The 20,060-nt window shown below is 45.6% G+C and overlaps 1 protein-coding gene across 3 annotated transcripts in view; it reads right to left on the bottom strand.

Annotated features, from left to right (window-relative positions):
* Window positions 1-20,060, bottom strand: part of TRPC3 (transient receptor potential cation channel subfamily C member 3) — a 260,568-nt gene that overhangs the window by 79,647 nt on the left and 160,861 nt on the right. For all 3 annotated transcript variants that reach the window (XM_056564160.1, XM_056564165.1, XM_056564176.1), the window contains one exon: window positions 4,493-4,657. In XM_056564160.1, the coding sequence (XP_056420135.1) occupies window positions 4,493-4,657 (165 nt within the window). The remainder of the gene's footprint in view (window positions 1-4,492; window positions 4,658-20,060) is intronic.

Raw genomic sequence — 20,060 nt, 5'->3', positions numbered from 1 at the left:
TTTGTTATGTTGTAGCTTTGTGTTCAAATAAACAAAATTCTGCCGTTCTTCTCTGCAGATTCTCTTGGTTAGATGGGGACTGTTGGTGGAAGAGGTTGCTATGTTTCTCTAGAGATGTTAAATTCAGTTCAAGTCTGGGCTCTGGAAGGGACACTCAAGGACATTTACAGAGTTGTCCCTAAGCTGTCTCTGTGCTGTCTTGGCTGTGTGCTGGAAGAAAAACTTAGGCAAGGTTCTTACTTTGTCATTATGGGGTATTGAATGCAGAATTAGAATTAGAATTCAAAATTAGAAATGTTATTTTAGCAAAAGTCCTCAACATAACAAAATGAAAAAAGTGAAAGGGTCTGAAAACTTTCCAAATACAATATATATATATATATATATATATATATATAATATTATATATATATATATATATATATATATATATATATATATATATATCAGCCAAGACTATATGTTCTTATCAATTTAACTGACAGCTAGAAAACCCTTTATGTTTAAAGGAACTAAAAGTGTGCGCACAAAAGTCAGACATGCATGAAAGTTCTCAGTGTCTTAGTGCACTCAAATAGCATTTTGCCGCTACTGACCTTTAAAAAGTATTACATTCAATAAGAAAAAATAATAGTGTTGGACTCTATCCATGCTTTATACAACAGATGTGCATGGCTTTGCAAAAGGTCAAACTTTTTTTTCCTTTTAAATATACAAGAAAATATTGTACCCCCCTTCACAATCCTTAGTCGGTGGCTACACTATTAAAACATGACTATTAAGAAAAGAGAGCATAATTAAAAAAAAATTAAGTTAAACTGACAGCCAGTTCACTCACACTAAACTCAATACACAAGTTTAAAGTGAACCGTAGAAAATAAGGTATAACTTACCGGGCGGGACCTGTGGCCCGTTCTGGAGATAGACCTGTTATTGGCTGCTATTGCTGACATGTTTAAGAGTATTGTGCCCAGGGCTGCAAAATGTAACAAAACAAACATTAACTCTCCTTCCACCCTTCCCCCGTTGCGCCACTATCGGTCTTCGGTCCTACAGGACCTGTCTACTTCCTACTTCTGTGTGACAGGATCATCACACTGTGGTCAGAGTATTGCCAGCCGCAGCGATGTACCACCTTTGCCAGTAATAGGCTGAGTGCAGTGTCATGTAAGGAGCCCGTGCAGCAGGGAGTAGGCGGGACCCAGGCTCCTTACATGACACTGCGGTCAGCCTATCATCGGCCGAGGTGGGACATCGCTGTGTCTGGTGATACGCTGACTGTAGTGTGATGATCCGGTCACACAGAAGTTCGAAGGAGACCAGGACCGTTGGACCGAAGACCGATAGTGGTGCAATGGGGTAACGGTGGAAGGTAAGTTAATGTTTTTTTCGTTACTTTTTGCAGCCCGGGCACAATAGGAGTTTAAAATGTCCAGCCACAATACTACTTTAATCGTTGGCTTTGCGCAATGGAGGTGGACCTGACATGGAGTCAGGAATGCTGGGTATGCCAGATCCCCTCTCCAGCTAGTGATTAACATATCAGCAATGCTAAGAACAGGTCTTTCTCCAGAACCAGACTAAGGATACAGATAATTTATATCTCATTTTAAACTGGTTCACCCACATTATAACCCTGTGTATTGGGTTTAGTGCGGGTGAACCAGCTGTCAGTTTCTCTTTAACTGTATGTGGTTCTTAAATCTCAGATTAACTCACCGTTTACACTCTCTGAAGCCAGTTATTAAAAAAATATATATAACTTTAATCAAACAATGTACCAATTACAGAACATACAGCCCACAAACATCAAACTAGGATTCCTGCTCAGAGCTCTGTTCAACAATGCGGATGTCTGTCAAGGTGGACAGCTGCCTCATCCAGGTAGGACTGAGGCTCCAACTTTAAGTGGAAGCCTGATAAAACAACATGGATCACCTGGAGCACACCAAAGAAACCTCCTTTGGGTCCCAAGTAGTATATAAAATTTGAGAACTTTAATTTATCTTTACAAGGAGGCACTTGCAAGTGCCTTACAGATAAAAGTACAAATAAAGCTTGGTGTGAACAGTCATTTAACAGAAAAAGCAACATTGGATGGCATTTAAACCCAATTACATATAGAGAACTTAATACTCATATTTGGGTCTGTAACTTAAAATATCTATGCTAAAGAAACAAGAAATAAGTAAAATAAATATACATGTGACCTTTGCTGTAACTGCCCCTGTATGATTGGACACCTGTTATTCAAATAGACTTAAATGTAGGAACCAGTCAACATTTCCTATTCTTTCTGACTTTTGATGCTTCACATTGACACCTTCGATCACATGACCTGTGTATTATTGTATTATGTATTATAATTTAATTTAACTATGTATTATTATTTAATTAGTGCATTTATATATTCTGCTGTTGCAATTTACTAAACCTACAAAGAACTAAAGTTACAACAGCCAATTGTACACAATTAAAAGTATGAACAGACAAGTTAAAAACATCATAAAATTACATATAAAGATAATGGTAATATATAATGGTAATGATAATAATGGTGAAAACAGAAAAACATGAGGGCGGTCACGGCACATAATTTAGTTAGCTCATAATAGAAAAATATAAGGACAAATTCATAGCATGTACATCAAATGACACATCTGTGTGGTGTGTATAACAGGCTAATTAAAATCAGTATCTCTGTGTAACTGATATTATACCACATTAAGCATATAATAAAATAAGCAATATTAACCATATTATCCCCTAATAGTTTAATATTGCTTATTTTAATAATCTTAATTTTTTTTATTTAAATTTTATGATGTTTTTAACTTGTCTGTCCAGATTTAAGAATAAAGACTTTTCATTGTGTACAATTGGCTGCAACCTTAGTTCTTGGTAGGTTTAATATGTAAATTTTTGCTTCAGCTGCAGGTGAACACAGGTCTCTTAATTTATAGCGAGGGTTACTTAGGGATTGGTGTCTGCCCCCTCCCCCCCTTCTGGTGGTATGTACCCCCCAATCCCCTATAGCTATTTGTTGTTATTTGGGTGCTGTTGCAATTTAGTATGGTTATACCATGAGTAAGAACAGTCCAAAACATTATTTTATAAGAATGAACAAGTAAAGTTTACAGTGTTTAAATTCTACTTCTTTAAGTCCTTGTTCACACTGCCATCAAGCTCTGTAAGGTGGAGCTCTGTCGGCAGTTCCGTCAAATTTAGTGGAGAAAAAAAACTGTGCAAGCACAATTTTTTTTCTACACTAGATTCCTGTAAAATTGCCGGATCACCAATGGGCCCCATGCAAGTGAATGGGGGGCCTTAAGTACCTGACAGTAGCCGTTTACATCTGACCCATTTCAGGGTTCGATTGGCTCAAGAAAAAAAAAAAAAGAGCCGATCGGAACCCAGGTCGGATGCAAATGCAATGTGAATCTAGCCTAACATATGTACCAGGTGTCACACTGTCACATATTCCATGTATATTCCACATAAAAATTGCATCTAAAGTCCAGGATTCCATAAACTGTGATAAAAATACGCAGAGTTAAAGTACATGGAAGAGATCCCAAGCTACCCTCAGGATTTCTGCCACTGCTAGGGGGAAATATGTTATGCGAACATACCCTAAACCATCTGCTGAGACACCTGCAGCATTGAGAGGAGCTATGTGACGAAATTCTGGCATGTCATTTATGGACTGTGTTGTTATTAAAACCTGTGCAGAGGAAAATTGACCAGTTGCCAATAGAACCAAACAGATAGCTTCTTTTATTTTTTAGAGGCCTTTTTAAAAAATAAAAGAAGCAATCTGAGTGGTTGCTATGGGCAACTGGTCAACTATTCCTCTGCACAGGTTTGGCAAATCTCTCAATATAAGGTGTAAAATGTACAGTGTTTGACCATTTTAAGAAAAGTGGCATTCCAGACCCTCTCACTCAGCCACAGTCAAAATGTTCTAATTATTAAAGGCATACAAAGTTCTACAATAAATAGACTTACCCTACCCTTTAACCCATTCAGTGAACAGAATGTGTTAAAGGGTTATTCAGGCCATAGGCATCTTATGCCCTATCCAAAGGATAGGAGAAAAGATGTCTGATTACAAAGGGTCTGCCGCTGGCACCCCCTGCGATCTCCACGATCACACCATGCCTCCTCCATTCATGTCTATGGTAGGGGGCGTGACGGCCGTCACGCCCCCTCCCATAGACATAAAGGGAGGGGGCATGTCATGACACCACGAGGGGGCATGGTGTGACATTACGTCTCCAGCCACGGAAACACAGAGGTTTCCGAGACTGGAACAGCAACCCGGCATAGAATGCAGGTGCTGCACGGAGATCACAGGGGGTCCCAGCAGCGGGCCCCCCACAATTAGACATCTTATCACCTATCCTTTTGATAGGGTATAAGATGTCTATGGCCAGAATACCCCTTTATTCTAGGTTTTAAAAGCTATCATAAATGATGAGGAATTCAATACCCGGCTGCATGGAGCAATCCAGTAACCAACAGCGAGAAATGGCAGTCCCAAGGCGACGACCAGCACAACCAAACATTTGATGGCAATAGTCTGTTCCCGTAATCCTGAGAGGTTTTCATACCAGATTGTTAAAAGTTGCTGTTGGCAATTGGGGTGTGCCACGAACTGCAAACACAAAAATAAAAATGATGGATTAACAATTAGCACCGGATTTATCCAAGGATTAAAATGTGCATTGTCGGCATTTACCATGTTTTAATTTAAATTTGGATAACTATGTGAAATAAGAAAATAAATTGTTGCCTCAGCACCATTAAAAGCCATGAACCATTACAAGACTTGTAAGGTATGTGTCAAATATGCATGACTGCAGCAGCTACATTCATACACACAATCCTCCTGCTTACCTAGTGCCGCCTTTAGTAAAATATATAAATTAGAAATGAGTTGCGTGATTTTCACAAATACTTGGAGTAATGAGTTTGAGCAATGTGTATACAAAGGTATGCTGGAATAAACATAGAATAATGTTGACTATTCATTTTCACTATTTAAAACTATCTCCACATCTTTATAAAAAGTGAAAAGATATTTACAAGAACCACTGCACTTCAACAAAGATTTGAATAGTTAACTGTATACTATTCTATTTATTGTGATCGAAAAATGGACTGTAAGCAGCAGTGTTAAATAGAGTCTGTCAGCAGTTTTGTGCTGGAAAAACTGCTGACAGCCCTAAATAGGCACTGGGAAGGGGAGAGTTTTATTTGGTGACAGGTACTCTTTAAGCTTTTTTATATTTCCAATACAGTGTATTGGAAAAACAGCTTTAAAATAAATAATTAAACAGTCATTTCTGTCAGATTTTTCATACAAATGTTGTTTAAATAATTGGGGTAAAATGATCAGATAAATTTTATCAGATGCTATAAATAGGATTTCTCCACTGTTACTATGTCACATACTGACAGTTTGTGACAAGGCTGTAGCAAGGACACCCTCTTTGCAACATACGTATATGTGTTATTTTATTTTTTTTGCTGTTGAAAGGTTATTTCCATCACACAAAGTGATACCATCAATTGTGGTCCAAAGGCCAGGACCCCCGTAAGAGCTCCACCAAGCTCCTGAGGACAGCTCTACAGTTGGCGGGGGCACAAGGGAGCAGTTAAACCATGAAACCACCCCACTGCTCCCTTGTGCCCCCGCCAACTGTCCATAGCCTATGAGCTCTACTATATTGCCACATTGAAATACAATTTCTATACTAATGCCATTCAGGCCCCATCAACCTTGTCACAGGACAATTAAAAATGGTCTTGTAAGAGACCTGCAGAGACATCTTGAGCATTGTTGCCTTGCCTTTGATTTGCAGTTTGCCATCATTGCAGTGAGTTAATGATCAAACAGCACTGTCAAAATTAAATTGTTTTTTTTTTCTCTTTTTCATGTGTGACAGATTACACCAGAAGCTGCAGAACGTCTGGCAGTCACAGGCAGCAAAGCATGATAAAGGGATATTTACTCCAATAGTGGCTTCTGGAATATAATCTGGAAAGAGTTAATGTCTACTTGTTTTGTTTTACTACACTTGTATAATTTTTTTTTAGTTTTGCTTTTATACATCAAAGATTAGTAAAACAATAAACAAGCATAAAACATTTAGGGTGTTTACATATATTGGATTTGACCTGAATTTCTGCTTGGATTAAACACCTCAAAATCAGATGACAACATGATTACAATACAGGTGAATGTGGCTGCTGAAAACCGGTTCACATGTACCGAAAATGTTCTGCGTGTTTTTTTTGCTGCAAAGTAATTTTTCTCTGTATTCTGCTGAAAGAATGGACATGTTCATTTTTACGGTGGCCTCCAGAATGGGAAGAACCCCATTTAAAAAGTATGGCTATGGTTCTATTCTCATAGGTATATGAGAAGATTACCATCAATAGGTGCAATAAATATACATTCATTAGTAAATAATTGTCACGAACCAGCAGGACTGGTAGTGGATCCTCTGGACTAGAAAGGCGATGGCACGGGCTGTACTGGAGGACCGGTTCTAAGCAGTTACTGGTCTTCACCAGAGCCCGCCGCAAAGCGGGATGGATTTGCTGCGGCGGTAACTACCAGGTCGTGTAACCCAGTAACAACTCGACCTCTCTGGCTCCTGATATGGCGTGGTACACAGGGAGAAGGCAAGAGCGTAGTCGGACGTAGCAGAGGTCAGGGCAGGTGGCAAGGGTTCACAGGCGAGGAGACGGTAACAATGGGTTCGGCAACTGGCAAGGCAAACAACACAGTAGGGAACGCTTTCTCAGAAGCACAAGGCACAAAGATCCGGCAAGGCAGGAAGGGTAAGGCAGCTTATGTAAGAAGGACACAGTGGGAGGTGAGGAACCAGCGCACCAATAACCGGTGCTCTGGCCCTTTAAATTTACTGAAGCTGGCGCGCGCACGCCCTAGAGAGCAGGGTCGCGCGCGCCAGGATGCAGGAGTGCCGGGAGCCGCGCGCCGAGGAACAGGTGAGTCGGGCAGGGACACGGCGCTTGAGCGGGACCCAGCCGCCACACCAGCCGCGTCCCTGAAACTGTAGAACCCGCGCTCCCGGTCAGTGCGACTGACCGAGAGACGCCGGGATCCCGGACTGAGGGCTGAGGCAGCGGGTGCTCCGGACCGGAGCGCTCACTGTGACAGTACCCCCCCCCTTAGGTCTCCCCCTCTTTTTGGCACCAAGAAAGTTGAGGATGAGACTGCGGTCCAAGATGTTATTCTCAGGCTCCCAAGACATCTCCTCAGGACCGCAGCCCTCCCAGTCGACCAAAAAAAAATCTCTTCCCCTGAACGACCTTGGTAGCTAGGATTTCTCTGACCGAAAAAATATCTGAGGTACCAGTGACAGGGGTGGGAGAAAGAAGTTTAGGAGAGAAGCGATTAAAGATGGCGGGTTTGAGAAAGGAGACATGGAAAGAGTTATAAATTCTGAGGGAGGGGGGAAGATGGAGCTGGTAGGACACCGGATTAATGCGGCTCTTGACTCTGAAGGGACCCAAGTAACGAGGGCCCAGCTTGTAACTTGGTACTTTAAATCTGATGTATTTTGAGGAGAGGCACACCTTGTCACTGGGACTGAATTCCGGAGGAGCTCTATGACTTTTATCGGCCTGGAGCTTCATACGGGACTAGGCCTTGAGGAGGGATGAGTGGGTTTCTCGACAAATAGAAGAGAAGTCTTGAAGGAGGTCCTCTACAGCTGGTACAGAAGAGGATGCGGAGGTCCGAGGTAGAGGTGGCAGAGGATGACGACCATAAACCACAAAAAATGGAGACTTATTGGAGGCGGACGACTGTGTGAAATTATAAGAGAACTCTGCCCACGGGAGTAAGTCCGACCAATCATCTTGGCGGGAGGACACAAAATGGCGTAGATAATCTCCCAGAATCTGGTTCACCCATTCAACTTGGCCATTGGACTGAGGGTGATACGAGGAAGAAAAGTCCAGCTTGACCCCGAGCTGACCACAGAGAGCCCGCCAAAATCTGGAAATGAACTGCACCCCACGGTCAGAGACGATGTGTCTGGGAAGACTGTGGAGGCGGAAGATGTGTAGAAAAAACTGTTTCGCCAAATGAGGCGCGGACAGGAGACCAGGCAGGGACACAAAGTGAGCCATCTTCTAAAATCGGTCCACCACAACCCAAATGACCGTCATACCATGGGAGGAGGGAAGATCAGTGACAAAGTCCATGGCGATGAACGACCAAGGGGTCTCCGGAACAGGAAGAGGCAGAAGAAGACCCGCAGGTTTCTGACGAGGAGTCTTGTCACGGACGCAGATCGCATAGGTCTGGACGAATTCCGAGACGTCTCTCTCCAGCGAGGGCCACCGATATCTTTGGGAAATTAATTGAAGAGACTTCTTAATCCCAGGATGACCGGCAAAGAGGGAAGCGTGACCCCACTTGAGAATTTGTAATCGCTGACGAGGAGGAACATAGGTCTTACCCGGGGGAAGAAGCTGCAAGTCCACAGGTGCAACCGAGATGAGACATTCTGGTGGGATAATGTGTTGAGGAGAGGGTACGTCGCCCACCACATCAGAAGAGCGAGAAAGGGCATCTGCTCTGATGTTCTTGGCAGCGGGGCGGAAATTAATCTGGAAATTGAAGCGGGCGAAGAAGATGGACCAACGGGCTTGTTGGGGATTGAGTCTCTGAGCAGACTGGAGGTAGGCTAGGTTCTTATGGTCCGAGAAAATGGTCACAGGGTGAGGAGCACCCTCGAGAAGATGTCTCCACTCCTCCAAGGCTAATTTAACCCCTTAAGGACTCAGGGTTTTTCCGTTTTTGCACTTTCGTTTTTTCCTCCTTACCTTTTAAAAATCATAACCCTTTCAATTTTCCACCTAAAAATCCATATTATGGCTTATTTTTTGCGTCGCCAATTCTACTTTGCAGTGACATTAGTCATTTTACCCAAAAATGCACGGCAAAACGGAAAAAAAAAATCATAGTGCGACAAAATCGAAAAAAAAAACGCCATTTTGTAACTTTTGGGGGCTTCCGTTTCTACGCAGTGCATATTTCGGTAAAAATTACACCTTATCATTATTCTGTAGGTCCATACGGTTAAAATGATACCCTACTTATATAGGTTTGATTTTGTCGCACTTCTGGAAAAAATCATAACTACATGCAGGAAAATTTATACGTTTAAAAATGTCATCTTCTGACCCCTATAACTTTTATTTTTCACGTACGGGACGGTATGAGGACTCATTTTTTGCGCCGTGATCTGAAGTTTTTATTGGTATGATTTTTGTTTTGATCGGACTTTTTGATCACTTTTTATTCATTTTTTAATGGTATAAAAAGTGACCAAAATACGCTTTTTTGGACTTTGGAATTTTTTTGCGCGTACGTCATTCACCGTACGGCTTAATTAATGATATATTTTTATAGTTTGGACATTTACGCACGCGGCGATACCACATATGTTTATTTATTTATTTTTTTACACTGTTTTATTTTTTTTATGGGAAAAGGGGGGTGATTCAAACTTTTATTAGGAAAGGGGTTAAATGACCTTTATTAACACTTTTTTTTTTTTTTTTTTTTTGCAGTGTTATAGGTCCCATAGGGACCTATAACACTGCACACACTGATCTCCTATGCTGATCACTGGCGTGTATTACACGCCTGTGATCAGCATTATCGGCGCTTGACTGCTCCTGCCTGGATCTCAGGCACGGAGCAGTCATTCGCCGATCAGACACCGAGGAGGCAGGTAAGGGCCCTCCCGGTGTCCGATCAGCTGATCGGGATGCCGCGATTTCACCGTGGCGGTCCCGAACAGCCCGACTGAGCAGCCGGGTCACTTTCAGTTTCACTTTAGAAGCGGCGGTCAGCTTTGACCGCCGCTTCTAAAGGGTTAATACCGCACATCGCCGCGATCGGCGAAGTGTGGTATTAGCCGCGGGTCCCGGACGTTCATTAGCGCCGGGACCGACGCGATATGATGCGGGATCGCGGCGCGATCCCGCTTCATATCGCGGGAGCCGGCGCAGGACGTAAATATGCGTCCTGCGTTGTTAAGGGGTTAATTGCCAACAGTTCTCTGTCCCCAATAGTGTAATTCTTCTTGTGGAAGAAAAGGTTTTAGAGAAGAAGCCACAAGTTATGGTCTTGCCTCTGAATGACTTCTGAGTTAGCACCGCTCCAGCTCCCACCGAGGATGCATCCACTTCAAGATAGAATGGCTTGGAAGAATCTGTCCGGGAAAGAACAGGAGCAGAAGCAAAGGCGGTTTTCAGGGACTGGAAGGCCTCTTCAGCGTGAGGAGGCCAAGTTTTGGGATTTTGGCCATATGTAGACCAATATATGGCGGGTTGATACTCAAGTTTAATTCCTATAGGTCACCTAAGTGACCCAAAGTAACCTAATTTCCCATATATTCCCAAAACTTTATTATTAAATCTAAATTAAGCACACATTAATTTAAAAGATACAGTGTTTTTCCGCTCCTGAGGTAATAGCTGCTATATAGCACTCTCCGTATTTATGATCGGTGTACACCTGCAGCGTGTACAACCAATGTAGGAGCTAACACTGATATTTAAAATCAAAGCTCAGCCCCCCTCAACATGTTTCGCTGCTGGACTTGGCTTTGTCAAGAGGTTAATGGGCACTGAGGTTAGCACGCCATAATCAGGGTTTATAAAAACTCCCCTTGATGACATCATTGAATTAGAAGCTAGTTGCTGATTGGCTGACACGCCATCAGTCCTATCCACTTGCTGTCATGTTGTTTGACAGCCCTTTCACCCTATAGTTATGATCGTTCATCAGCAAATCAAATTCCTTGATGCAATGTCTACTTGTGAGTGGTTAATTCCTTTATGACGTATGTGCGCAGAGAATCCTGCGCCGACACATAGCGCACAGGCGCTCAGAGATTCATTGCCTGCGATATTATAGTCACATATACTATCATCATTATGTCCTTTAGTATATGAATAAATTGAAGATTATGATTCCTATTACCTATTAAATTGGGGTATGTCTTAGTATCCTAATAAGAAGAGTGATGCACTATACTTTACTGTAAGAATTATCTAGACACAATGGATAAGAACTAAGTGTTCGCGCAGCCTCTGTACACAGTAATTCACATATAGTAAGGTGATATCCATATGAACAAGTGTTCGCGCAGCTCCTTGTGCGCAGTGATATGTATGATGGCACGACATGTGTATGACTAAGTGTTCGCGCAGCTTCTTGTGCGCAGTGACACATATGTGACGGAATACCGGCATGAAAAACTTACTAAGTATTCGCGCAGGATTTAGTGCGCAGGCAATGAATCTCTGAGCGCCTGTGCGCTATGTGTCGGCGGAGGATTCTCTGCGCACATATGTCATAAAGGAATTAACCACTCACAAGTAGACATTGCATCAAGGAATTTGATTTGCTGATGAACGATCATAACTATAGGGTGAAAGGGCTGTCAAACAACATGACAGCAAGTGGATAGGACTGATGGCGTGTCAGCCAATCAGCAACTAGCTTCTAATTCAATGATGTCATCAAGGGGAGTTTTTATAAACCCTGATTATGGCGTGCTAACCTCAGTGCCCATTAACCTCTTGACAAAGCTGCGTCCAGCAGCGAAACATGTTGAGGGGGGCTGAGCTTTGATTTTAAATATCAGTGTTAGCTCCTACATTGGTTGTACACGCTGCAGGTGTACACCGATCATAAATACGGAGAGTGCTATATAGCAGCTATTACCTCAGGAGCGGAAAAACACTGTATCTTTTAAATTAATGTGTGCTTAATTTAGATTTAATAATAAAGTTTTGGGAATATATGGGAAATTGGGTTACTTTTGGGTCACTTAGGTGAACTATAGGAATTAAAGTTTTGGGATTAGCACCCTTTCTAGTCAAAGCCACTAGAGGAGCCACCAGGGTGGAATAATGAGGAATAAATTGTCTGTAGTAGTTGGCAAAACCCAGGAACCTCTATATGGCTGGGAGACCAGAGGGGCGTGGCCAGTCCAAGACAGCAGAGAGCTTGGCTGGATCCATTTGAAGTCCTTGGGCAGAGATGATATACCCCAGGAAGGGCAAGGAGTAATGCTCAAACAGACATTTCTCAATCTTGGCGTAGAGGCGGTTGCTTCTGAGACGGGTGAGAACTTGTCGGACATTGACTCGATGTTGATCCAAATCGGAGGAAAAGATAAGGATATCATCCAGGTATACTACTACACAAGTGTAAAGAAGGTCCCGAAAGATGTCGTTAATGAACTCTTGGAAGACTGCAGTTGCGTTACAGAGTCCAAAAGGCATCACTAAGACTTCAAAGTGACCGTCCCTGGAGTTAAAAGCGGTCTTTCACTCGTCTCCCTTCCGAATGCGGATCAAATTGTAGGCCCCGCGGAGATCCAACTTGGTGAAAATTTTGGCTCTTCTGAGACGGTCAAACAGCTCAGAGATAAGGGGCAGAGGGTAATTTAATGGTAATTTTATTGAGTCCTCTATAATCAATGCAGGGACGGAGGGAACCGTCCTTTTTAGACACAAAGAAAAAAACGGCTCCAGCAGGAGAAGAAGATTTCCTAATAAACCCTCTCTGTAAATTCTCACGTACATAGTCAGACATGGCCTGAGTCTCTGGAGGTGAGAGAGGATAAATTCTGCCCCGAGGTGGAGTAGAGCCAGGTAACAGGTCAATAGGACAATCATAAGGCCTGTGAGGAGGAAGAGTCTCCGCTTGCTTTTTACAGAAGACATCCACAAAATGGTGGTAAGGCTTGGGGAGACCTGGTGGCGGAGGAACTGGCGGGTCCCGTTTGATAAGAGCAGGCTTGAGGCACCGGTCAGAGCAGGAGGAACCCCAGCGAAGAATCTCACCGGTGGACCAATTCAAGACTGGACAATGGCGTTGCAACCACGGTAAACCCAGCAGGAGTTCGGAAGAGCAAAAGGGAAGAACAAAAAATTCCAGAGTCTCTGTATGAAACATCCCAATGTCCATCCACAGGGGCTGGGTACGGTATTGTACTGTAGCAGAGAGTCTCTCCCCGTTGACCGTAGAAATGAGGAACGGCTTGGGCAAGCGGGTTATAGGAATTTGATACTTGTCAACCAAGGATGCGTGGATGAAGTTGCCGGCTGAACCGGAGTCCAAGAAGGCTGCAGCAGAGAAGAAGGACTTGGATGAAAGGAACAACTGCACGGATATAATGAGACATGGAGAGGAAGAATCCACACCTAGTAATGCCTCTCCCACATTCACTAGGTGCGAGCGTTTCCCGAATGTGGGGGACGAAGAGGACAATCCCTAAGGAAGTGCTCAGTACTAGCACAGTACAAACACAGGTTCTCGTCTCTACGACGGCTTCGTTCTTGCGGGGTCAGGCGAGACGATCCACCTGCATGGTCTCCACAGCGGAAGACCCAGAGATAGGTAGAGGCGGACGCTGGAACACAGAAGCCAGAGGAGGGCAGCGTTTAGAACGAGCTCTTTCCCTTTCAAGATGGAGTTCCTCTTGTCTCTCAGAGAAATGTTTATCAATCCTTGTGGCCAGCAAGATGAGGTTACTCAAGGTAGTAGGGAGGTCACGTGCAACAAGGACGTCCTTTATGTCACAATTAAGTCCCTTCTTAAAAGTGGCACAGAGAGCTTCATTGTTCCAGTTCAGCTCGGAGGCAAGGGTGCGGAACTGGATGGCATAGTCACCCACGGTAGAACTTCCTTGGGACAAGTTTAGCAAAGAAGTCTCTGCGGAGGTAACCCGGGCAGGTTCCTCGAAAACATTACGAAACTCCTGACAAAAACTCTGGACAGATCTGCGTGGTCCCAAAGCGGTGTAGCCCAGGCCAGTGCCCTCCCGGAGAGCAGACTGAGGATGAAGGCTACCTTGGCTCGCTCAGACGGAAACTGGTCAGACAGTAGCTTGAGGTGAAGAGAGCACTGTGACAGGAACCCACGGCACAACTTAGGATCTCCGTCGTATTTGTCTGGTAGGAACAAACGGATTCTGGACCCAGTGGCAGCTGCTGGTGGAGGTGATGCAGTAGGTGCAGACGGAGGAACTGGCTGTTGCTGAGAAGGCAGGAGCTGCTGCAACATAGCGGTCAACTGGGCCAGCTGTTGACCCTGCTGGGCCACAATGGTAGTGAGGTCCACTAGACTTGGCAGGGGAACATCAGCGGGATCCATGGCCGGATATTACTGTCACGAACCGGCAGGACTGGTAGTGGATCCTCTGGACCAGAGAGGCCATGGCGCGGGCTGTACTGGAGGACCGGTTCTAAGCAGTTACTGGTCTTCACCAGAGCCCGCCGCAAAGCAGGATGGATTTGCTGCGACAGTTACTACCAGGTCGTGTCCCCCAGTAACAACTTGACCTCCCTGGCTGCTGATATGGCGTGGTACACAGGGAGAAGGCAAGAGCGTAGTCAGACGTAGCAGAGGTCAGGGCAGGCGGCAGGGGTTCACAGGCGAGGAGACGGTAACAACGGGTTCGGCAACTGGCAAGGCAAACAACACAGTAGGAAACGCTTTCTCAGAGGCACAAGGCACAAAGATCCGGCAAGGCAGGAAGGGGAAGGCAGCTTATGTAAGAAGGACACAGTGGGAGGTGAGGAACTAGCGCACCAATTACCGGTGCGCTGGCCCTTTAAATTTACTGAAGCCGGCGCGCGCGCGCCCTAGAGAGCGGGGCTGCGCGCCGGGATGCAGGAGTGCCGGGAGCCGCGCGCCGAGGAACAGGTGAGTCGGGCAGGGACGCGGCACGTGAGCGGGACCCAGCCGCCACGCAAGCCGCGTCCCTGAAACTGTGAAACCCGCGCTCCCGGTCAGTGCGACTGACTGAGAGACGCCGGGATCCGGGGATTGAGGGCTGAGGCAGCGGGCGCTCCGGACCGGAGGTAATGACCGGAGCGCTCGCTGTGACAATAATATATCAGATTGTGAACTAGATGATGCATTCACAGGGACCTTGTAACTCACTCCCCAGTGTATGCAAATATATGTTTTACAATAAAATGAAATAAAAAAGTCTAAGAATGCTGCTTATCATAGGTATAGTTTGTTTGAGGCAGGCTGGGATCTGTAGTCCTCAAACCTCCATTTATTTATATAGTTAGTTAAGATCACCAGCAATCGGCCGTGTATGTCATATATCCCCTTGATGAAAAGGTTAGTAGTATAGTTAGTGCCAAGTGGAGGTATTCTCAATTTGTGCCCACAAATGTCAAAGGCAGGCTTCTCCGCTAGCCGCCGGATAAAATAGCAAATGAGCCCGAAATGTTAAACAGGGTAGATTTTACCCGCTTCTCCGGGCTGGTGGTTAGTGGGCTTGTAGTGATTGGCATGCCATGCTTCTCCGTTGCGTAACTGCTCTGTGGTGGTTTACCTGCAGGTACACAGCAGGTACAGGATGTTCCGTGAAATGTGGAAGAATTGCGGACTGCGCTGCTTCCTTGGTGAGTAGCAATCTATGTCCCTCGGCTTAAATAGATGCAATGGCTGTAGAGGATCGTGGACTGCGCCGCTCCAATGTGGATAGAGAACAGGAGCCAGGTGGAACAGTGTCCTTGTGTAGTCCTGGTGGGATACCGGTATAATAATCTAATATTCACCATAAGCTGCTGATAAAATGATCTTTTCCTGAAACACATCCAGCTATTCTATTTATTATAGACTAATATTGCTGTTTTTTTTATCATTGTCATCACCTTTGTTCTAACTGCCCTTTCAAATCTTCTGTGGGAATTACCGGTATCCCGCCAGGACTACACGAGGACGCTGTCCCACATTTTTGTGCCTCCAGCTGTTGCATAACTACAAGTCCCAGCATGCTCTTCGGCTGTAAGTGCATGCTGAGAGTTGTAATTTTGCAACAGCTGAAGGCACTAAGGCTAGATTCACACTGCAGACTTTCTGGGCAGAATTTCTGCCGGAGATCGACCGACGGCACTAGGACCGAGCAGGCTGCATTGCTGCTCCCATAGACTACAATGGATTTCTGGGTGGATCTTTTGGGAGATCTGCTCAGAAATGCATTACCATCTATGGGAGCGACAATGTAGTCCACACGGTCCAAGTGCTGCCGGCTAGATCTCCGGCAGAAATTCTGCCCAGAAATTCCACAGTGTGAACCTAGCCTAAATGTTCAATCTTTTGTCGAAATAGAATTCAGCATCAGAATTCCACTTGCGTAAAATCCTCAGTGTGAACAGAGCGGCAAAAAGATTCTAAAAGTCTAATGGAGCTTTCATTGAAGGCAGAATTTGAGCGGAATAAGCATGTGGAATTACTGGAGTAGATCCCTCAGTGTGAACATACCCTTTGGCTATGTTCACACAATAGAATTCCTGCTCAGATTCCCATTTGCTTTAATGGAGTTCTGCTTAAAATTCCACAAAATTTAGGCTAGGTTCACACTGCAGAATTTCTGGGCAGAATTTCTGCCGGAGATCAAGCTGGCGGCGCTAGGACCGGCGCTTCCCCCATAGACTGCAATGCATTTCTGGGTGGATTTTTTGGGAGATCTGCTCAGAAATGCATTGCCATCTATGGGGATAGCAATGTAGTCCACGCGGTCCTAGTGCCGCCGGCCCGATCTCCGGCAGAAATTCTGCCCAGAAATTCCACAGTGTGAACCTAGCCTTAAAGACAGGCTCAATGTTTTTGCAGAATCCGTAATGCGTAATCCAGTGTGCAAATTCTGCTGTGGAAATTCTGCTTTGTGAATGGGATATCGGAAATTTTATGGACCACAATGTTAACTTCTTTCCTCTGGATTCTGCATAGAAATTCTAGCTTTAGGGTGCGTTCACACGCTAGTAACTAGCAGCTGCGGGAATGCCGCTGTGAGTTACACTACCATTCATTTGAATGGGTCCGAGGAGAGTTCACACATGTAAAGTGCACTAAGTCTGCACCGTGTGAACAAGTTTTTGCTCGGATGCACACTTGTTAAACATTTTTTTAATCACATTCTATTTAGCTTTATTTGTTTTGCAGCTGTGCTGTTTTTTGAACAAAAATGTGCACATAGAGGGAAATACATCGCTAAATTTTGCAAAGTGTAAACCTGTCCTCAAGGTGGAACGCTGTAAATATTTGACAAGTTATGGTATTTTTTCTTCAAGATGAGAAGAGGGAAAAGACCATCGCAATAAAGCAATGCAACAGTTGTAAGATGGATATTTCTGAAATGTTCACATTTGAACAAGTTTGCATACTCGTGTCCACTTGAAATATTAATATACAATTAAACCTAGGAACTTATTTCTTATTCTGTTCAGCTTTTGTACAATTTCAGTTGATTAACTCAGAAATTGTAACATTAAGAGTCATTATACAATTGTCTTGCCTCCGGCAGAGCAGTATCGTAGTTATTCGCCAATGAAGCAGATTCCCAAGGCGCACAGTAAATGTGATCACATGGAAATCTTTGATTCTAAGATCTAAAGCAAGGGCTGCATCAGTTTGTTACCAGAAGGGATTATAAGATTAGAAAGTATTGATAAATAAACCTGTGTGCCTTCATTAGTGAACTTTATTCCATACACATAATGAATAGCAATCAGTCCAAAACTAAAGAGGTCGTCTCTTTTATTCTATTAGGGCTTCATAAAGGGAGGGGTTAATATGGTCTTCATAAAGGGGAGCCTCATTTGGACTTTATAAATGAGGGCCTTATATGTACTTCATAAAGGGGGGCCTCATATGGACTTTATAAATTGGAGCCTTATATGGATTTCTTAAAGAGGGACTCATATAGACCTTATAAAGGGGGGCCTCATATGTGTTACGCCTAGCGCTCCGGGTCCCCGCTCCTCCCCGGAGCGCTCACGGCGTCTTTCTCCCTGCAGCTCCCCGGTCAGTCCCGCTGACCGGGAGCGCTGCTCTGTCATGGCCGTTGGGGATGCGATTCGCACAGCGGGACGCGCCCGCTCGCGAATCGCATCCCAGGTCACTTACCCGTTCCCGTCCCCTGCTGTCATGTGCTGGCGCGCGCGGCTCCGCTCTCTAGGGCGCGCGCGCGCCAGCTCCCTGAGACTTAAAGGGCCAGTGCACCAATGATTGGTGCCTGGCCCAATTAGCTTAATTGGCTTCCACCTGGTCCCTGACTATATCTATCCTCCTCCCATGCACTTCCTGGCCGGATCTTGTTGCCCTTGTGCCTAGTGAAAGCGTTTTGTGTGTTTAAAGCCTGTGTACCAGAACTTCTGCTATCTCCCCTGACTACGAACCTTGCCGCCTGCCCCCGACCTTCTGCTACGTCCGACTTTGCTTCTGCCTACTCCCTTGTACCTCGCCTATCTTCAGCAGCCAGAGAGGTGAGCCGTTGCTAGTGGATACGACCTGGTCACTACCGCCGCAGCAAGACCATCCCGCTTTGCGGCGGGCTCTGGTGAAAACCAGTAGTGTCTTAGAACCGGTCCACTAGCACGGTCCTCGCTATCCCTCTCTGGCACAGAGGATCCACCTCCTGCCAGCCGGCATCGTGACAGTAGATCCGGCCATGGATCCCGCTGAAGTTCCTCTGCCAGTTGTCGCTGACCTCCCTACGCTGGTCGCCCAGCAAGCTCGTCAGATCGCCCAACAAGATCACCAGCTGTCGTACTTGACCACCATGACACAGCAACTCCAGTCACAACTACAGCAAGTACAGTCACAGCTACAGCAGCAACAACCATCTCCTCCGCCAGCTCCTGCACCCCTTCCGCAGCGAGTGGCCACTCCTAGCCTCCGCCTGTCCTTGCCGGACAAATTTAATGGGGACTCTAAGTTTTGCCGTGGCTTTCTTTCGCAATGTTCCCTGCACATGGAGATGATGTCGGACCAGTTTCCTACTGAAAGGTCTAAGGTGGCTTTCGTAGTCAGCCTTCTGTCTGGAAAAGCTCTGTCATGGGCCACACCGCTCTGGGACCGCAATGACCCCGTCACTGCCTCTGTACACTCCTTCTTCTCGGAAATTCGAAGTGTCTTTGAGGAACCTGCCCGAGCCTCTTCTGCTGAGACTGCCCTGCTGAACCTGGTCCAGGGTAATTCCTCCGTTGGCGAGTACGCCATACAATTCCGTACTCTTGCCTCTGAACTATCCTGGAATAATGAGGCTCTCTGCGCGACCTTTAAAAAAGGCCTATCCAGCAACATTAAAGATGTTCTGGCCGCACGAGAGACTCCTGCTAACCTGCATGAACTCATTCATCTAGCCACTCGCATTGACATGCGTTTTTCTGAGAGGCATCAAGAGCTCCGCCTGGAAAAAGACTTAGATCTCTGGACACCTCTCCCACAGTCTCCACTGCAATCTGCGCCTAGGCCTCCCGCCGAGGAGGCCATGCAAGTGGATCGGTCTCGCCTGACCCTGGAAGAGAGGAATCGCCGTAAGGAAGAGAATCTTTGTCTGTACTGTGCCAGTACTGAACATTTTTTGGTGGATTGCCCAATCCGTCCTCCACGTCTGGGAAACGCACGCTCGCACCCAGCTCTCGTGGGTGTGGCGTCTCTTGATGCTAAGTCGGCTTCTCCACGTCTCACGGTGCCTGTTCGGATTTCTACTTCAGCCAGCTCTTCCCTCTCAGCCGTGGCCTGCCTGGACTCTGGAGCTTCTGGGAATTTTATTCGGGAGTCCTTAGTGAATAAATTCCGCATTCCGGTGACCCGTCTTGTCAAGCCACTCCACGTTTCCGCGGTCAACGGAGCCAGGTTGGATTGCACCGTGCGTTTCCGCACGGAGCCCCTCCTAATGTGCATCGGACCTCATCACGAGGAAATTGGATTTTTGGTCCTTCCTAATTGCACTTCTGAAGTTCTCCTTGGACTACCCTGGCTTCAACACCATTCCCCAACCCTGGATTGGTCCACTGGGGAGATCAAGAGTTGGGGCCCCTCTTGTTCCAAGGACTGCCTTCAACCGGTTCCCAGTACTCCCTGCCGTGACCCTGTGGTTCCTCCTGTATCCGGTCCCCCTAAGGTCATTAAGGACTCTGCCTGCCACAGGAAATGCCTCTCCCCCCCTCCCAGTCCCATCAGG

This window comes from Hyla sarda, chromosome 1 (genome assembly GCF_029499605.1).
Source record: "Hyla sarda isolate aHylSar1 chromosome 1, aHylSar1.hap1, whole genome shotgun sequence".
Lineage (NCBI taxonomy): Eukaryota > Metazoa > Chordata > Amphibia > Anura > Hylidae > Hyla > Hyla sarda.
Note: the sequence above shows the minus strand (reverse complement) of the source record. Positions and strands in the feature narration are given on the sequence as shown.